General features: G+C 32.9%; 1 protein-coding gene across 2 annotated transcripts; it reads right to left on the bottom strand.

Moving 5' to 3' along the window:
• Positions 1-3378: 3378 nt before the first annotated feature.
• Positions 3379-9692, bottom strand: LOC114387901 (subtilisin-like protease SBT2.6). 2 transcript variants are annotated; one of them, XM_028348148.1, is made up of 11 exons: positions 9365-9691; positions 8756-9016; positions 8059-8203; positions 7551-7945; positions 7253-7348; positions 7105-7177; positions 6475-6760; positions 5741-6066; positions 5271-5538; positions 4607-4888; positions 3379-4013 (listed from the first exon to the last, which is right to left on the bottom strand). In XM_028348148.1, the coding sequence occupies exons 2-11, from the start codon at positions 8956-8958 to the stop codon at positions 3604-3606; spliced, it is 2484 nt and encodes an 827-aa protein (XP_028203949.1). In that variant the 5' UTR covers positions 8959-9016; positions 9365-9691; the 3' UTR covers positions 3379-3603. The 2 variants fall into 2 exon arrangements, with proteins under 2 accessions (XP_028203949.1, XP_028203950.1); XM_028348149.1 differs by having other exon boundaries at positions 3604-4013; positions 8756-8880; positions 9365-9692.
• Between the last annotated feature and the right edge of the window lie 12390 nt (positions 9693-22082).

Below are 22082 nucleotides of genomic sequence, written 5' to 3' on the forward strand. Positions count from 1 at the left end.
GTGCGTGAGATTGATTGGCTGGGTACTGATTCAAGAGTGCTGGCAACTACTTTACTATACCTGCTCATACGATCATGGATACGGGTGATCAAGACTTCTGTTTTCGTGTTTATTTTATTTTTATATGTTGGATTTGTATTAAAATATATCACAGTATTTTTAACTGGAAAACCATGCACATAATTATATCTAATACAAATAGACTGATAGTTATAGATCTAAATATTAATCTTATCACAAAAATGAGTGCAGATATAACAAAAATAAATACACTTTCTATGATTAGGTGCATGTGCATGCACCATGCACGTTGGCTTATCTTCATTCAACTCACCTTTTTCTTCTGCAAGTTAGACTTGGTTGTTTCATGTTTCCCTGATATGTATGTGAAGCAAAGACAATTTTACAGGGAAAGCAGCAAAGATTAGAAATTTTAAATATCGTCGAAATAAAGATTGTTTTGTATTATCAAGTAACATAAACATATTATACGAAATAATTGCTTAATATAATATGATTAATTCTTTTATAAGCAATCAATATGATTAAATATTAACAAATATACAACGTGTATGAAAATGAACACTTCAATAAAGAAAATGTATTCATAAATCTAGAAACCAAGTTATTGTCACGATAAAAATTATAATTTATATATATGTGTGTGTATGCGTGAATTAAATGATAAACGAGTAAAAGTATAACTATTTTACAAAAAATAAAGTATACTAAGATTTCAAAACCCAGTAGTTGTGAGCTTTATTTAAAAGTTGAGTTGAAGCACACAAACACAACATCAAAATTGACAGAATTCATGAAAAGCCAAAATGAAATGATAAATTAAGTATTGCACAAATTTTAACAAATAATGGTGGAGAAAAATATTGTTATTTAATTTTTTTTCTTCTTTCCTTTAAGTGTGTAAGAACACTGTTTTCTTCTAAGTGCATGGAATGCTTAAGAACTCAAATTCGTAGGAGAAAAAATGTTTGCCCATGAAAAGCTTAAGGACAGCGTATCTAATTTTATATAAGAAGCCTGTAATTGATTGTGTACGAACGATAGCCTGGGGTTAAATAAATTGTCGGCGGTCCAAGTCTTCAATGATTCAATGCATAAAGCAAAACATCACTTGTCTTTTTCTCGATGTTATTGTTAGTTAGTTGTTATTAGTTTACAAAAATAACTAACTTGTACCAAAAACTCTACAATCACTACATGTGCATGCTACTAATTCAACAAAATGTCACGTCATTAATTTTTCTTTTTGATTTATAATTTTTTCAAATATATATGCACTTTGGATATGAAAATATATAATCCTCCTTCGGGGTATTAAGATTGTGCTAATTCTGAACCCCTCCATTAGGGGTGGGAATAGGCCAGGCCGGCCTACAAGACCTACGACCTGACTTACATAAGTCTGACCTGAACTGACCTGTTTAATTAAAAAGTTAGGCTCAGACTTTTTTAAAAGCCTATTAAATTAAATAGATCAAGCTTAAACTTATTAAAAAACCTTATAAGTCTGATAGGCCGGCCTATATATATATATATATATATATTATTTTTTGAGTACCAATATATAATATTATTTTTTGGATACAATTAATTTATTTTTTTGAAACTATCAGACTTTGATGATTACACCATTAGTGTTGCATAACTTTGACTTTCCTTTTTCTTTAACTTTTCTATTACGTTCCTACTCCATAAAATATTGAATATTTATTATGGAGAATGCTTTTAAAAAGGTTATCAGGCCAGGTCAGGCTTTTAAAAAGGTCAGACCGAGCCAAAATAAACGTCTTTGATAGGCTATAGGCCAGGCTCAGGCCTCAAAGATTCATCGTAGGCTAGGCTCAGGCCTTTCAAAGCCTAACCTGACCTATTCCCACCCCTACCCTCCATGAATGGTTTTTGTTTTTCACTAGCATTTTTTGCATTTCTAGTTAATGTGGATTACATATAATTTTGGTCCCTCATTTTTTAAGTAAATAAAATTTCTCTACTTTTAAATTGAGCAAATCAATAGTATGATTTATCAGCAAGAAACACTGTACTTAGATCTATAGTATGACTTAACCAAATCTTAAGCCTATGATCTTCATGAACCTTGAGGGAATTATCTTTTGTTTCCCAAGTGGCTAATTCTGTGGTAGGACTGAGTTGAGGATTACATGCCTCAAAGTGTTGAAATCAATTCAATGCCTTTAAGAACTAAAGTCATTGAATTGAATTCAAATTCATTTTAGAAATTTTTGTCCAGAAATGTTGATTATAAGAGCAACGTATATAGCTCCATACAAGAAGGACATGATTCTACATCAAGGATGGCATGGTTACAAAATTGTGTGGGTGCAAAACATCATTGTCTAGCCTCCACTTGTTACTAGTTAAGTTAACGGCATGCAGATGATACTGATAGCCTATCCCTTAGGATATAGGGTCTGATAAAGATTAAAATTTGTGGGTGGGTTCATGCCCAAAAGCATGAAAGAGTGAGCTAGTGTGAACTTATTAAGTGATTTGTTTGTCTAAAAATACCTGATTTTTTGAATTCATATTCCTCCTTACTTTATACTCTTTTAACTTATTTTTAACCCGCTAATGTGGTGTTTGTTCTCTAACTTGGAATTATAAGATGATGTGGAGAAAAACTTTGAGGTGCACTATGTGATGTGGATAGTTGATGTTTAATGTCTTTTTTTTTATCAAGAAATGTTAATTTGTTAGTTTTGTTAGAAATGTCAGTTGAGAGGATTTAAACCCCTGACCTCTCTCCCCTCTCTTCTCCCTTCACCATTTCCCAACCATTAGGTTAACCTTATATCTCCTAATGTTTAACGCCTTATCTTTTGGACAACAAAGCAGAGGATACTGTTCACAGTGGTGGTGGTGGTCTTTATGGCGTAGAGTTTAGAGTTTATGAATGGGAGTGGCTAAACAATAGCTTTGATGATGATCAACAGAGGCTATGGCAAGTTGAAGTGAGAATGTGAGATGGATCTAAAACAGATTGAAGTTTGTTGGTTCATTAAGAGGTTTGATGAAAACGGGTTGTGCAAATAGATTTAGATGTTTATGGTTTGTGATGTATTAAGAAATCGTGGAATTTTAAATGCTTCGAATAACTTTTAGTTCAATCACTTGTTTTGAAGCTTACTGAATTATAGCTTGCTTAGGGTTGCGGTCTCTAGGTTGAAGAAAATAGGGATCAAGTTTTTGGTTGGTATGTTGATAATGAACCACTCTCAAGTTAAATATTGTCTCTTTACAACTTATATGATGTGTCAAACTCTAAATATTATCTTGTATTGCAACCTGCTATGCTATAAGCAATTGACTGTGGGAGATGGGTCAGATACATGCAAAAACTTATAGAAGAAGAAGCATTTCAATAAATAACAAGATGTTATTAGCAAAACTTTATATGTGGAATAAAATAAACCAGGAGTCTCCTCCTTACACCTGCTTACCTTTACATCTATTCAACACCATATATTATATTTTCATGAATAAATCTAACGCCGTACCTTCCTTATTTCCACAAATTACAAAGAATATTACAGGCATAACTTTTCTTTGCAGACCAAACTAAAGCTATCTTGAGTATCCATTGGCCAGAACAGGGATCCTCACCTTGTGCCCTCTGCTTCCCTTCATTAGCACCTCTCCAAAACTATAGGTTCCTGTCACTGAGCGAACAGTGAGTGTCACAGTAAACCTACGCGATGCACTGGCTTTGATGGTCATTGCTGGAGGGTTCACGTCAATGGCAACTGCTGGTTGCATCCTGGCTGTGATCACGTAGGTTTCTTCCTCATCAGCAACATTTGTCACAGTGCGTGTGACAATTTGACTTCTTACTAGATGGGAAATTGTAATGGAGGGAGTGTTTAGATTTGATGGGTGGCCCATGGTGTTGTTACATGGGGAGTTTGTGTAGTTCTTTATCTCATGAACATCAATGCCAGGTGTTGTGCACAAGAACCCTAGATAATCCTCGTATCCTGCAAAATGATTAGCAAATTAACTAAGCAGATTCTTTTTTGTTGGTTTTTCTTGTTTTGATGCTAGAATTGATTACAGGAAGACATTGCTTTTAGTACACTAAAAACACATGCATAATACAGGAAAGAGAACTTCCACACCTTTTGAAAGGCATATTTAAGAACTTATTTTAACAAGGGATGATTTCAAGAGAACTCTTGATACAAATAAAGGAACAACAATAACTTAGAGTAACTGTTTTAACCCTACGTAAGTGACTTTTCTTTTATGGTACCGTTTAATTACATCTCCTAATGCAGTCACAGCGATAATGGAAACCTCAAAAAGCTTGACTTTGTGGCCACAATGGTGGTTATGGGTCTTTTTTAAAACTTTGATCATGAATAATTTGGTCACATTCCAATTTTCTATTTTGTTTTAAAAAATTTTGTTGCGACTTGGACCCAATGCCAATTTCTTGTCACAGAAATTCCTGAATTTTACTTACCTTGATTCTCAGATACAACAAAATTCAAAATTTAATGGTCAACTCAGAACACAAACGTGCCAAGACAAACAAAATAGTTACATTAGAGAGAGGAGGTAAACAAACCTGCATCAAAGATGAGGCCAGGGTCCAAGGCAGCTCTGGGATTAACGTGTCCACTCCCATAATCAAAAGGAGTGGCTTTGACCAGCTTCATAGCTTCTGTTTCAGAATATAGCTGTGCTAGAATAGGATTTCCTGCTCTGTCTAGAGTGGTCGATGTTGTCATCAAGGCTGATTTAATGGCAGCAGGGCTCCAATGTGGATGTTTCTGCTTTATCAGAGCAGCAATTCCAGCTATATGTGGTGCAGCCATACTAGTCCCAGATATCATTGCAAACCCCTCTCCTGCTCAAGCAAAAACTGCTTAAATAAATCAAATTCTATAGTATTTTGATGATGATATCTTTTATCAAGTGTTTTTCTTCTATAAGTTCCGTGCTTATTCATGCAATAATTCTTCCAATAATACTAAGGAGCCCTGCCATGTGTAGGGTCCAACAGTCCTTCAAAGAAGTAGCTTCTATTAACAAAATTGAAGGGTTTTTTTTTTTTTTCTTTTTTTGGATATTGTTAACTGAACCTAATACCTCTACTCTACCCAGAAACCTTCATTCCTTATTTACCTAAGCTAAGCACAGTAGTGAGGTAATTGTTTAGTACTTTAGTAGTAGGCAGAAATTTTCAAACATCAACAATTAAGAGGCAAATTAGTCAAACCATTACTTACCAACATAATTTGGCTCATCGGTTCCATTTAGAGACCAAGCAGCCCAAATCAATGAACCAGGAGCTAATATATCTGGTTTGAGAAGATCTGCCTCTTGGAAGCTAAAGTCCTTTATATTTGGTCCTCTAGCCGAAAACATTGCTACTTGTGGTGCAGATTTATGGAGAATAGGCATCAAACCGTCCTCAATTTTACCTGTACCTTCAAAAGTCTTCACCCTTCCAGTCCAGTCTCTTGGTGTGGAGATATTATAATAATCTATCAGTTCCTGCAAAAAAAGAATTTGCATGTTCCAAATAGTTATAAATAGAACATACTTTGTGATCATAAAAAAGTATTGATGAAACCATACAAAAAGGAGATTAAAACAGCAGCTGAATTAGGCTGTGTAGTAAATCATCGGCTACAAGAAAACAGATGGAAACAGTTAGCATTCATCATCGTTATCTACCTAGATGTGATTCAAGTACCTTTGATTTGCTGGCATCTGTGATAAGAATCCCAGGAATGCCAACAGGGACTGGATCAAATTTTGTTCCAGGAGAAACATTTTCAACACAAAGAACAAACCCAACTGCTCCAAGGGCCTTTGCTGTTTCTGAGACTTGCTTTATTGATGCAGAACCAATAACAAAATTGTAAGAATAGCCACAGAGAAGAATATTTCCCTTTATTAAGTTCTTATTTAAAAGTTCTGGTCTCTGGCAATCAGTGGGGCTGTACTTCGTAACTGAAGAATCTAGAAGCACATCAGTTGCAGCAACCAATGTGTATGTTTGGTTTAAACGTGTAGAAGCTGCAAAAACCCATTAGCAACAGACAAAGTATATAAGAAAACTAGAACATATCAAATGAATTGGGGACAACCATAAATATGCTTTGGCACATAAGCATAAAATTTGCAGAACACTAAAGAGACTTTATTTGTCTAGAAACAACTCATGAATTTGCTTTCCCACCTTCACGGCATTTATAGCTGAACCCATAAGAACAATGCTGAATTAATCATTTAATTAAAGCAGTAAAATGAAGACTAATTCTACCTGAACAACGTGTTTTTTTTTTTAAACTTTTTTTCTTTACCTTCACCAGCTACAAATAAGATAGATTTCCACCATAATCATCAGCATTTTATCTCCATGTCCCAGTGCATGATTAAGAACAACATATCCTAATAAACATAGTTGGAAGTTGGAAAACTCACGTGACAATCCAAGTCCGGCTAAGATTTTTCCATTTCCGAGGATCAGATGGTTTTTATATCTACGATCATCAATTGCTGCTGCTACAGTTGCTATCCATGGACTATATGAAACTAATGACTTAGGAAAAGGACCACCATTTCCCGCAGCCTGTGCAACAAACACACCAGCTTTCACTGCTCCAAGAAGTGTAGCATCAAAAGGATTCAAAAATGTAGTTTTGGTGTTTGATGGAGGACTATTTGGTCCAACTGAAAGGCTGAGTATATCCACCCCATCATGCACAGCCTGTTCGTTTTCAAATATAAATAATTAAGGCATCTTGAGATAAAATACTAACACTTAGAAAAATATAAGACTGTATAACTGATTGTTTATGTTGAACTAGAATGTTTAGTTATTAAGTTAGAGTTTTATTGCTCAAAAATAAAAAGACTGCTGAGTGCTGAAGAAGCATATCTTATATGCAATTCAGTGTATTGTCTCAAGATCAGTGACTTGGTATCAGAGAGATTTTCATCCAGAGTCAATGAGCCAAAAATAAATTTCGGACATCAATGTGTTGAAGGACAATGAAACATTGTGAGAAAAACACCAACATAAAGTCATAAACATACAGTAAAGTTGCATACCTGATCAATTGCAGCAACTACATCTGCAATAAATCCTCCAAAGAGTCTATAGAGTGCTTTGTACACTGCAATCCTGAAGACAAAAAACATCAAGTAGTTCCCGGTTTTAATCAAAAAGTTGAACAATTAGGGGGGCATCATTCCTCACCTGGCACGGGGAGCCATTCCACTTGCTTTCCCAAATTCATGTCCATGCATCCTCACAGGAATTCCATTTCTTCCAGCTGCAATAGAGGCTGTATGACTGCCAGATGAAGATGCAAGAACAACGGGGAATTGTTAAAAGAACAATCGTTATCAAATTGGTACTACCCATTTCCTATGTTTATAAGACATAGAAATAGTTTTGTTTTATTTTTTGAGCACAGGCCCCCTTATAAAGAGAGCATCTGAAGAACTCCTACTTCCAAGTGAAGAAGTTAATAAAGAAGGAAAGAGGGCCTAACCTCCCATGCCCATCTCCATCAAGAGGTGAATCAAAATCAATTGAAGGGTTGAATGCCCCAGCAGCTATTGCAGCTTGAGCAAAATGTTGTGCTCCAATAATTTTCCCATTACAGAAACTTCTTTTAGTGTCAGGATCAACTTCACATTTTCCTCTATACCTCGAAACTGGACCATACGGTTCAGTATTATGAGTAGTAAAACTTGGATGGTGAGGGTAGATCCCAGAGTCCACAAATCCAATCACAATGTCTTCTCCAGCCCTCTCATAGCCACCTCCTGTTGGCCACACCCCAGTTGGAAGCCCCAAAAATTGTGGGGTGTGTGTTGTGAGCCTCTTCACTTTCCAGTCCCTCTCAACAGATTTCACCCCAGGAGCATGTCTAAGAGTTTCTGCCTACTAATATAAGAGGACAAAACATGCTTACATGAAGTTCAAAAACAACAAAACATACTATTATTAAACGAAATCACAGTAAAAACTAAAAAGATAACAATACGAGACATCACCTGTTCTGGGGAAAGATGAACTGCAAACCCATTTATAAGGTGTCTATAGCTATAGAGCTTGTTGTATGTCCCACGCTCAAACAGCATCCCCAGAAGCATGTCATGTCTCTTTTCAAGGTGCCGAGCATAAGAAACCACCACCTCACTGAAACATGATTAAAATAGCACAAAAATTGAACCAAAAAAATCACCATACAGTCCTCGATTCACAACGCACTTGCCATTAATTTATGTAAAGCGAAAAACTTTGTAAAAAACAGAGTCATGCGGTGAATAAAACAGGCACACACAAAAAAAAAAAGCCGAATTCACAATTCACCACCCTATAGGAATATCACCACTTTATTATATTTAGAAAGAGTTATATCATCCTTTAATTAAACAAAATTTTACAACACTTTGTTTTTTAATTTCTCAGCATTACATCATCATTTTATTTTACACCTCCCTCTCTTCTCTTCCCATATCTCTTTATTGTATAAAATTTTGTACATAAAAATTGTATAAATACAGTTTATTTATTTGACCAATAGTTGACAAATTTCTCACCTCAACATACTTCATTAAAAATTCAATTTAAAAACGCAGGCAAATAACAAATTCAACAACTTGATTCCCATATCCAGTAAGAATAACACAACACAGAACAATTTAAAAAAGTTTAGAAGAATATTATCAAACAAAACACTATATATACCTTGTGGAATCAAGCTTCTCATCATCATCATCATCAGATTCCACCGCGGTGGCTTCAAAGCCATCGATTCCTCCCTTGTAGCTTATGATAGGCTCTCCCTCAACGGTGACTATGTAAACCTCGGCCTTCCCAAATTTTACAAGGCCAAACAGAAGAACTACTATAAATACACACCCAAACTCCAAAAACCACCACAACCTCATTTCTCACCAATAAATTATTATTATTATTATTATTATTATACTGTTACACGCTCGAGATCTGCTTCATCAACACACCAAATCCAATGCCAGTGAATTAGACAAGTAAAATCAACATAACATTAATTAACAAAAACAAGATCAGAGAATAAGGACAAAAACTTAGATGCAGCAGTTCCTTTTATACTTTTTTGGCACTATCATCCGATCAGAATTGGAGTTTCATCTCGGTAATCAGCGTAATAATAAACGTCACAGCACTATAGCAAATTCACGTATTATTATTGAAATGAAACTTCAATTCTGATGGGAGAATAGTACGGAAAGTACTAAGTACTTAAGGAACTGCATCTAAGTTTTGTATTGAAAATAAACAGAATAATAATGTAATAGAGTGTTATTAGAGTACCTCGGGAGAGAAGCGGAAATTGGTGAGGAGAATGAAAACAGAGGAAAGTGGCATTGAGGATGAGAGTGTGTGAGTCACTCTCCGATCCGAAGAAGAATAAAGGAGTGAAGGGAAAAAGGTGGAAGCGAAGAAAGAAAGAAAGAATCGTGTGAGTGAAGCAAAGGAGAGTGTCTAAGGAGGAGGAGGAGTAAATGTTGGGGAATTGGAGGGGAGATGTACATAAAGGAACTCCCCGCTCCATCTAAGGGACACGCTGCTCTTCTCTCCGAGTGATGAGCAATCACATAAAAAATTTATATTATATTTTAACCCAAAACATTAAGGAATAAGAAGAGTGTTTAAGAAGGAAGAGGAATAAATGTTGGGAAATCGGAGGGGAGATATACATAAGGAAACTCGGCTCCATTTGTGAGACACATTTCATCTGTGAGTCATGAGCAATAGAATTTGACATCATACTTTAACCAAAAACATCAAGAGTCAAGTGGTACGGGTCTTCTCTTCACTTTTAACCAAAAACATCAAGAGTCAAGTGGTATGGGTCTTCTCTTCACTTATAAATGATGTTTTTAATTTTACCTTACATTTATTCTAACACTAAGGAGTCATGGGAGAATGAGATCCAACGGTCACCGTTGGTTGATATGCATAGTGAGTGGAATGAATGAGGTTGTTGTCTGATGAAGGAGCAGTAAGTAACTCCTCCATATATGGTGGTGTTGTTATTTTTGTTATTAAATAGAGAGGAGGATGATTAGGTGGTATATTTATGTTTTTAATCAAGTTTTTTCTTTATCGTAGAATTCATACAAAGTATATTAATTGTGGGAAGACGTGACTAATCCATAAAGAACAATAAATATACATTCAATATTTTTATCCGACATATTTCATACCCGAGTCTAAATTTAAACTTTTAATCATTTCATTTCACTGAGGAATACAGGCCTTGTCACCTGTGTGTCAACTAGTATTTATTTTTATTTTTTTAACAGTAATCTAATTTATGTTATTGGATAAATAAAATTTTAATTTTTATGTTGGTTGGTTTTACGGTCAAATGAAATCCTTCTCCATTTTCTGAAGTAGTCCCGGCGCAAATCTAATGGAATTGTTGTTGATTATTTTTTTACCTGGGGTTTGTCAGAGAAATTCACAGACTTGTTGTAGACTCATAATTAATTAATCGATTATATTTGTATTTCTTTTATAAATTTATATTCTTCTTTCTTTATTTTTTATTACACCGTCGGTTTTACTTTTTTAAAATTTTATCCTCTTGTTTGTTTGTAAAAAAGGTTATATAGGGTGTATGATGGGTAAAATTAATTAATGAGTTAGCTGAAAACTTGTGAATTAGTTAAAAAAATTAAATTAAAAATTAGAAGTTGAGAAACTAAAAATTTATAAACTAGTTTATTGAATTGAAAATGTTTAACAAATTAAATAATAAATATAAAAAATTCTAAAATTAAAAAAATAAAATAAATTAATAAGGATAAAAATAGAAGAAAAAAGTAGCTTATAAGTTAAATATAGTTAAAATAGTTTCTAAACATAAGTTAAAATTATTAAAATAAAGTTGTATAGACTTAAATTTTGTCCAATATCAACACTAACGATTAGTAATTTAAATTTATTTAAATTTTAGAAATTAAAAACAAATTAATAAAATATAACTTATAATTTTTAGAAAAATAACTTCAGTTTAGTTTTTTTATATCTTTATCATTAAATTCTTAAATGAAATAAAGACATGTGATTTTTTTCGAACATCAAATTGACTTTATTCAGGAATAAGTTCTAGAAATTTTAACATATAAATTTTATGTTAATCCTATTAAATAAAGAGTAAATGTATTTTTTTAATAAAAATTAAGTTGAAAAGAATGTGTCGTAAAATGTCTTAACCTATTAATTGTTGAGAACGATAACAAAGGTAAGGAGGCAACTTTTGATTATTCTATTGCAACTTGACCTAATTGAGAAATTATCCGTGATTAATTACTAGTATAATAATATAAAGCACCCTGGCATATGGAAACCTATTGGGTATTGCCACTATATATAAAGTAGTACATAAGCAATTTCCCATCTTGGGATTTTGTTGCCCTTTTAAGCTTTGACACTACTTTTTATCTTTTGAGGTATCATTTTGATTAGATAGTTAATATGGTGATATTTATAGATTAAGCAAACATTTATTTGTGCTTTCAAGACATCGAATTCCGTATTTAATATAGTGATATCTATAGATTAAGCTAAAATTTATTTGTTTTCTATAGATTTTGGCCTTGTTAGCGTAAGTTTTTGTGAATATTCATTTATTACTCTATTTAAAAATAATTATGATCATTTTAAACGTCTTTAGTTTATTTAAATTATTTATCATTTTCTCTTTCATAAATTTATCCATTATTTTAAAAAACTGGGAAATTATTAATCATTTTTATATTTATTCTTATTAATATTAATAAAATAAAAATGATATATTTAAATAATTTTATTTTTATTAGCATATATATTTTTTAATATTTTTTATTCATTATACATATTTCAAATGACAACTGCTTTGAATGGGGACTAGTTTTCATAGTCAAAGACAATGTTGGCTAGGACAGTTTTTTTATTTTTCCAAGTGAACAAATAAGTTTCTTTTCGTAATGTTAGATGGCCAAAATTGATGATTGCTTGTTTGAAAGAAAAAGATAAATACACATATATCCACGAAGTGATAATATTAAAAGTAAAAAAGTAACTATTACTTGTTTTTGTTTTGTAAATTAAAACTAATCGTTATTGATTGATGAGATATATTTACTGTACCAAGTTATAAAAAAGATGTGTTTATAAGATAACTTATAAAGTGTATATCTCACATATTATTTCAACCAGCTTTTAATTTTGTACCAAAAAAAATTCAGTGTACAAAAAAAAAATCTTTTCATACGAGGATTTTGTGCCTTCCAAAAAAAAAATACGAGGATTTTGTAAACACAGACTACTCCATTTGAGTCCTCGAGTTTGAAGATCTTTTTCCCACAAAAACGAAGATATGGGTACAAATTATCTACAAGTAGACTTTGAGACAAGGATGAGCATCATATTTCCTGATGATATGTAGGATTCTCATATATTAAAAACAATATACCTATCCATAATTTTGTGTGTATATAGGATCTATCATATATCATATGAGAATATATATATGTGAGAGAGAATGAATTAATCTTAATATTTAAATTAAAACAAAAGATATACATTAGAAATGTAAGAATTTATTAAAACCTCCCATGAGCATCAAATTTTTTAAAAAAATATCTATTAAAAATTAAATCTCTAAAAGAATACAATTATCACTTCTTAAAATATCTTAATTATTACATTATTTATTTGAAATTATCATTAAATCATAATCATTATTGTCATCATGATCACTATCACCACCACTCCATGATCATTGTTATTATTGTTGTCATGGACACTACAATCATCATCACCATGACTCATTACCAATATCGTCATAAATACAACCTTCTAGTATCAAATATAAGCAAGATATTAAAATATAATTTTATCCTCATATTTTCCTAAATTTGTAATTTTAGTCCCTCCATGTTTTAATTGAAACATTTCATCTATCACTTTTTTAAAATTTGTGATTTTAGTCTTTCATTTTTTAATTAAGACATTTCGTCTCACACTTTTAAAAAATTCAAAATTTTAAACTTGTATCAAATTTTGATTAGATGCAAATAAATACTTCGTTTCAAAAGTAGTGTCTTATTTGCCAATAGACAATAGCATTGAACCAGCGTCTAATGAACAAGACGATAACAGATAGACGCTAAGATCTAATAAACATTTAAGATCAAGTTAAGCTTTGTGTTTTTTATTCTATTTGCAAAGAATGTTTGAACATCTTTCCTAGGATCTGCCGAAGTAAAGAAAGCAACAAAAAAATTAAGATTAAACTCTCTCTTAACCTAAAATGACATGTCAATTGTTGCCAACTGTTGTGCAGACATGCTCTAAACGTAAAGTTGATTTGACCATTCTAGCCACCTATAGAACCGTGGCTCAAGAAAGATAAGAAGAATGGTGTATCAACATGGAATGGATGTTCATTTAATGCTCCAAAGGACACCTTCTTCAAATGCACTTGAAGACCATTTAGAGATAACGATTACTTACTAAAGAAGTCTATACATACTAGAATATTTGAAGAGCTCAAGATACAAACCTGCGAATGTATGAATACATGATTTTGATGATGTCAAAGAATAATCAAACAAGGTTGCTTTCAAGATTACTTCAACAAACATTCAAAGGTTAAGCATTGCTTCAAGAATAATACAAGGTTGCTTCAACAAACAAGCATTGCTTCAAGATTAATTCAAGATCAAGCTTTTGTCTCAAAACAAAGTGTTTCCAAGATATCAAGGCTCTGGTAATCGATTACTAGAAGACAATTTTGAAAAATCAGCTTTTAGAATGGTTTTGAAATTTGAATTTAAAAGTTGTAATTGATTACCATTGATGTGTAATCGATTACCAGCAACAGAACTCTTTGAAATTCAATTTGAAAAGTCATGACCCTTCAAAATATAATTGTGTAATCGATTATCAGAAACCTGTAATTGATTATCAGTGAAGAATTTCATAAAAAGCTTTTTTAAAAGACACATCTCTTCAAACCATTTTGAAAAGGCACGAAGGGCCTATACATATGTGTGTCTGACTTCAAAAAGCAAGAGAGAGATATTCTAAGAGAACTTCATTGCCAAATGTTCTCTTAACAACTCTTGGGCAAACACTTGCAAATCTATTAAGAGTTCATCCAGGAACTTCAAATTGTATTATCATCTCTAAAAGAGAGAAATTCCTCTAAGAACTTCAAAATTGTATTATCACTCTAAAGGAGAGAAATCTTTCTGTTTATCTCAGAAAGTCAGTTGTAATCAAGAGACTGGTTGTCTCTTGAATTCTAAGTTTCCTTAACACAAGGGAAAGGGATCCCTCAGGTGTTCAGAAGTTGTAAAAAGGATTTTTACAAAGTTAGTGAAAATCTCAAGTGAGTTGCTTGAGGACTGGACGTAGGCATGGGAAGTGGTCGAACCAGTATAAATCGAGTTTGCATTTCTCTCGTCCCTTATCTCATTTATGTTATTGCAATCAATTTTGTGTTGCATGTTTAAAGAACATTATTAAATTGATTGTTGCTTCTTCTTCTGCATTTTGAGCCTGCTATTTAGAAAGGGATTAAAAGTTTGTTAGTGGAAAATTTTGAAACTTAATTCACCCCCCTCTTAAGTTATTGAGACCACTTGTTCAACAAAACCTGGACTGCATATTCTTTCCTCTCTTCAAGCTCTCATTCCTGTATATTTCTATAAGTTGTATAACTCTCAAAATACCTTGTATATTCTGATAGTAGAAAGATCTGTGCTTGAGTTGTATATTTGTGTATAAGACATTATCAAATCAGTGTGCACCTAACATGATTTGTTTAGAGCCAAAAGCGGCTTGATAAAAAAACAATACTTAGGTTGGATAAAGCTTAGGGATAAGCTTTGTGTAAAAGCCAAAAGTGACAATAAAAAATACTTGTGTCTTTGTTAAAAGATAGTGAAAACTTGATCGGTTGCCAAGAACTGTGTTTTTATCTCCAATTCTCTCTTGTATATAACTGATTAAGGATTAGAATTTGATTTTGTTTTAAAACTTGTTTTAGAATATGTTAATGATCGTTTATCCTTCTTCGTTTGTGAAAACCTATTCTTTTTGCTCAAAACTTACAAACGATAGCTTTTTGTTTCAAAAGGTTTGTGAAAAAATTTTAAATCACAATTTTTGAAAAAAATTTCATTAGACTTACAAATTAGTTTTGCTAACATTTTTCAAAAGTAATCATTCACCTTTCCTTTCTTGAAAACACATTAACTCATTTTATTTCTACAAATATCTTGCCTTGTTTTCAACATAATTTCATCCATTCAAGATTTTGAAACATTCTCTTTTGTTACTAAACTTTTCTTGAACATTTTTGTCTCATCACCGAGATTACTTCTATCTTGGTCCAAAACCTTTTGATTCACCTACGATTACTTAATGACTTTTATATCTTCTTAGACATCCTGTACCAAATGGAGGTTAGGATTACCTTGTGATTTCCAAGTATCTCCTCTATTATTTTTTTGTTTATTCCCTTTGAAATGAACATCAAGAATCAATATTCTATGTTGTATAGTTAGACTCTTTCTTGAAATCACATTACAATCCTTATAAACTCTTTTGTCAATACTTCTTACAAAAAAGAAAGAAAAAAAAACTAATTTGTGACCTTAGACTTCCACTATTATAAGTGATTGGATGTTTTTTATTCTTTGTAAGACTAGTGTTCATAATCTTAAAATCATAAGCCATGGAGAAATCAAGAATAATCCATCCTTCCTCGTTTAGTTTTCTAAACCAAAATCAACATGACTACTTGTAAATTGTCTTGCCATACTATCAAAATGTTCATTTACATCCTTGCCTATGGATTTTTCCCCCTCTTTTAGAATGTCTAAAACCAACCTTTTCAAATTTTGAACCAAAATCATCATAACCACATGTAAATTGTTCTTTTTTTCTTTTAAAAGATTAATTTAGGAATAACTTTTTTCTAAAAAAATATGACAATGTTTTAAATTTCTTAAGATTATTTCAATGTCTAAAATTAAGGAAAAACAAACTAATGTAACACATCCAAAAAAAAACTAATGTAAGGAGACATGTTATGTTAGGGCATCTAGCATCGAGAAGGAGGTCAACTGATTTATAATGGACCATTTTTTTTCCATTATAGATTAATATAATCTCCACAATAACAAGATCGACCCTCTACACCAAATTATTTTTTTCTTCTTTTTGTCTCAACCATGTGGTGCTCCTCAATGTCTTCTTCGATAACTAATTCGACGACCTCCCTCCCATCATCATCGTTCAATTGGTTCCACCAAACAAGATCTCTAACCATTGGCATTCACGGATGACTAGAACACGAAGAAACCTTTCTCAAAGTCGTAGGAAGCTTCATCGATCTTCTTCATACCCTCGCCTTTGTCATCATCCATTATTATGGACATTGCTCCTCTGATCCGATGGCGAAAAGGTGAGTTGATCGATACCAACCACTCCTAAACCTTGGCCTTCACACACACCCCTTCCTCGTTGCACTCACCTCTGTCGAAAGCAATGTGCTTGCTTACTGCAATGTGAAATCTTTGTCTGTTCAACTTCAGGCTCTATCAGAAGAGGAATACACCAAGGTACACAGCTTCAAAAGTGCCAAACAAATGTAGGACACACTAGTTGTAACGTATGAAGGAACGTAATAGGTAAAGAGGAACAAACATAGTTTCCTCACTCGTAAGTATGAACTATTCTCTATGGAAGAAGGCGAAGACATACAAAGTATGTTCGGACATTTTCAAACCATTCTTAATGAACTAAGATCTCTAGGAAGAACTTAAGATAACTATGATCATATTGACAAAAATTTGAGAAGTAACAACACTAAGGGCTTTAAAGAATCTTGAATCCATGTCCCTTGAAGAACTTGTTGGTACCCTCAAGGTTCATGAACAAGAACTTCAGCAAAACGAAGGACCCAAGAGAGAGAAGTCTTTGGCTCTCAACAGCCAAAAGAATAAAAAGGTCTTATCGTCTAAAGAACACATCTCGAGAAACTCGTTCAAAGCCCTTAAATTTGATAATTCCTCTAATGAAGAATCTGAGGAAAACTCTGACAAAGATGAACTCCCCTTCATCTCATGGAAGATTCGCAAGATGTGGAAAAACAAAGGTGGCTCCAAATGGAAAAATTCCTGAAAAAGGGTGCTCAAGGAAAAGATAGAAAAAGACAAAAAGCTCTATAATATGCTATGACTGCAAGAATCCCCGACACTTCAAATTTGAGTGTACAGAACTAAAAAAGGCTCAAGACAAGAAGAAACACTACAAGACCAAAGAGAAGAAAGGTCGTATAAGCATCAGGGAAGATCTGGATGACACCTCATCGGATGAAGAAGAAGAAAAAACCAATCTATGCCTAATGGTAGATACAACCTCTGAAGAATTTGAATCAGATAAAGAAGATGAGGTAACTCTCGATGATCCTGAATCTCTCAAATAGGCTTACCATGAACTACTTTCAAACTCATCCAATCTTTCAAAAGCTTGCGCAAATATTTCAAAAAAAACTATCCAAAGATCATTTGAAACTTGAGAAAATCCTTCAAGATTAAGTAAATGTTTCACTAGATGAGTCCACTCAAACATGTGGAGCTTGTGCAACTCTTAAGAAAAAAGAGTCCAAGCTATATCATGAGAATGAGACAATTGCCAAAGAAAAATCTATCTTCTTATGAACTTTCAGGAGTTGGAAAACAAATTGAAAGATCTTCAAAAGGATCTAAAGGAATTGAATGAACTTCATGATTAAAAAAAATATATATGATCTATGGAGAGAATGTGGACAAGCACACAAAGATTATGAAGACCTCAAAACGAGTACACATAATCTTTGGGTGGAATATGAAGAACACAAAAGATATGTGAAATTCTTGAATGATAAGCTTTTAAGGAATCAAGAAATTAAGGGTCAACCTCAAGATGTTGTCAAACATCATGAGGAAATTAGAACCTTAAAAACTACATAAGCCAATTTTGTTTGTGGGACAAATAATGTTAACAAACTATTAGGATACTACAAAAATCCCTCAAATAAGTTTGGAAATGGATATGACAGTGAGAATTATGTTCATGATGAAGACACCATTATTTGTTATTTTTATGGTAAGATTGGACACACGACATTCAAGTGTAGAGATCAACCTAAAATGCATGAAACCAATACATTTATGGCTAAGTCAAAAGGACCCAAAAAGATTTAGGTAGCTAAGAAAAAGATTATTTGTGTTGCAGATGTCCTTGATAGCAGAAAGCAAACGTCTATCATGGTACCTGGACAATGATTGCTCACGACACATGATAGGAAATCATGGTGTATGTTCTAATGTCCAACTCCCTATCATGGTGAAACAATCACTTTCAGAGGAAATAAAAAAGAAATAATAACAAGAGTGGGTAAGATAGATATTCATCCTTACCCATCTATTGATAATATTTTGTTTGTTGAAGGACTCAATCATAATTTGTTGAGCATAAGTCAATTATGTGACAGTGGATATAGTGCACCCTTTAACAAGGATGAGTGTGTTGTAAAATGTAAAGATGAGTCCTCATTATTCTCTACTAAGAGAAAAGAAAACCTCTACAAGATCAATTTGGAAGAACTTTTATCTTAAAAGGTATTATGCTTATTGTCAGTTAAAGAAAATCATTGGTTATGGAATAAAAAACTTGGTCGTGCAAGTTGGAAGTTAATCTCTAAATTGCAGGAAAAAAACAAACTTGTAAAAGGTCTACCAAGTATGTCATATAAATACGATTTACTTTGTGAGGGGGAAACATATTAAAAACTCCTTTTCTAGTAAAAACATTGTTCCCACTTCAAGACCCTTGTAGTTATTACAACTTCATTTGTTTGGTCTAACTAGAACTATGTCCACTAGTGGAAAAAGGTATGGACTTTTCATAATAGATGACTACTCTAAATGGACATGGGTCATGTTCCTAGACCACAAGGATCCGTCTTTTTGTATCTTCTTTAAATTTTGAAAACATGTTCAAAATGAAAAGGAGTATGCCTTACTTCAATCAAAAGTGATCATATAGGAGAATTTGAAAACAATAAGTTTCAACTGTTCTGTGAAGAAAATGGTATTCTGTACAATTTTTCCACACCTAGAACACTTCAACAAAATAGGTTAGTTGAAAGAAAGAACAAATCTATACAATAGATAACCAGGACCATGCTTAGTCATAATTCAACCCCTAAGCACTTCTGGGCTGAAGCAGTGAATACTGCATGTTATCTTCAAAACAAAATTTATATAAAACCTACTCTTAAAAAGACTCATTATGAATTATGGAAGGGACAAAAACCCAACATATCATACTTTCATCCATTTGGATGTAGATGTTTCATTCTCAACACAAAGGATAACCTGAGAAATTTTGACTCGAGAAGGGATAATGGAGCATTTCTTGGATACTCTTAAACATCTAAAACATTTAGAGTTTATAACTCAAGAACCTTAGTAGTTGAAAAAGCTATTTATGTCAAGTTTAACAAAAATAAGCTTGATAAAGATTTATCAGAGCTAGATGAGTCTTTTGTAGACCTTAGACTGAACGACAACATAAAAGAAAAAGGTACATCTAGTCAAGGTTTAGACACTAAAGTGTCCAAAACATGAACCTCCAAAAGAGGCAAAGGAACCCATTGGATGAATCATGAGATGAAATCATCCAGAAATTCAAATCATTGGTGATCCAAAAGATCGTGTTCATACAAGATCATTACTTAGCTCACAAGGACATACCACATTGATTTCAAAAGTAGAACATAAACATATTGATGATTCAATGCAAGATGATAACTGGGTAAAACCTACGCAAGAGGAACTTGATCAATTCCAAAAGAATGATGTTTGGAAGTTAGTAGAACTACCAAAAGGAAATAAAGTTGTTGTAGCAAAATGGATCTTTCGTAACAAACAGGACAAAAATTGTAAAGTTGTCAGAAACAAGGCAAGGTTAGTTGCCAAAAGGTACTCACAACAAAAAGGCATAGATTACAAAGAAACCTATGAACATGTGGCTCATTTAGAGGCAATACAAATTTTACTTTCATTTGGAGCACGTAGTAATATAAAGTTATGTCAAATGGATGTGAAAAGTGCATTCCTCAACGGATTAATCCAAGAGGAAGTTTATGTTGAACAATATCTAGGATTTGAGAGTGACACTCTTCCTTATCATGTTTTAAAACTTAACAAAGCACTATATGGACTCAAGCAAGCTCCTATAGCTTGGTATGAAAAACTAAGTTAATTTCTTCTAAAAAATGACTTTGAACAATGAAAAGTGGACATAACTCTCTTCTGTAAAAATTATGAATCGCAGTTTATATTAGTACAAGTATATGTGGATGACATCATTTTCAGTGCTACTAATGAAATATTTTGTAAAGATTTTTTTAAGCTAATGGAAACAGAATTTGAAATGAGCGTGATGGGAGAGTTGAAATTCTTTCTCAGACTACAAATAATGCAAACACCTAATGGTATCTACATCCGCCAAACCAAGTATGTGAAAGATCTGTTAAAGAAATTCAACATGAATGATGCAAAAGAAATGAAGACAACCATGCATCCTACAACATACCTTGGACTAGACGAAGAATCAATAAAAGTGAACGAGACTCAATGCAGAGAAATGATTGAGTCACTGTTTTATCTCCCAGCTTCCAAACCTGATATCATGTTCAGTGTTTGTCTATGTTCAAGATTTCAACAAGAACAAAGGGAAGTCCATTTAATTTTAGTTAAACACATTTTTAGATATCTAATTGAAACCCCTAATCTTGGTATACTATTAAAAAGAAGAGAAAATTTCAAACTCAGAAGTTTGTGTGATGCTGACTATGCTAGTGACAAAGTTGAAAAGAAAAACACAAGATAAAGTTGTCACTTTATTGGTGGTAACTTAGTTGCATGGATATGCAAGAAGCAAGGATTAACTACATTTTTCACTGCTAAAGCTAAATATATGTCAGTATCAAGTTATTGTGCTCAATTTCTTTGGATAAAGAACCAGCTTGAAGACTACAACATCTATGAGAGTAAAATTCCCATCTATTGCGATAATAAAGTTGTTATTAGTCTTTCTAAAAATCCAATAATATGTTACAACATTCTTATATAGAAACATTTTCACAAAATCCTTAAATGAGGAAAGGTTGATTTTGCTAAGAAATCACCTTGGAGTGGTGTTCATTAATGAATTAATTCATTTCTATATGTCGTCCATTGTTACATCAGAGGACCAATCGTCCAATGAGTATAAGCACACACCCACAACATTCAACATATGGATGTTCACTCATGCATTTATATTTATTATGTAAAACACAATGTTTCTATATAAGAATGTTGTACTGTTTTATGCTGAGTCAGCTCTTGGATGGTGGGCTTAATGATTGTTTTTCAAAGCCCATAATAAATCCTTAAAACAATGACACTTTTGGTATCACTCTCACTCTAGCTGTAAAAACACTTCATCTTCCTCACTGAGACAAAAACCCTATCTCTAAACATACTTCAGCTATTTGCAATGGCTACTTCTAACTCATTTGGTGTCGAGATCATTCAAATCATAGTGATAACCATCATACATACTGACAATGAGCCCTCAATTTATATTGAGCATTTTTTCGATATTCAAAAACTTGAGAGGATTGGTCTCAAAATCAACGAGACACTTCTCTTTTGTGGAGCGAGACACTTCTTCAACGAGCCTCAAACCATCTATCCAAAACTTATCAAAACATATTGGAGGAATGTTGAGTTTTCAAATCGCAAGGTTATTGTGTCCAAGGTTTTGGGAACCAAGGTGGTGCTTTCAAGTGACTCGATTGTCAAGGCCACTGGGTGCCTTCATGAAGGAAGGACCCATTAAGAAGGATAGGAGAAAAACTATAACTCATGTTGCAAGGGCTCTGTACAAGGAGAATATTGACAAAGTCGGTGACCAATAAACTATAGTC

This window comes from Glycine soja, chromosome 15, assembly GCF_004193775.1.
Source record: "Glycine soja cultivar W05 chromosome 15, ASM419377v2, whole genome shotgun sequence".
Taxonomy (NCBI): Eukaryota; Viridiplantae; Streptophyta; class Magnoliopsida; order Fabales; family Fabaceae; genus Glycine; species Glycine soja.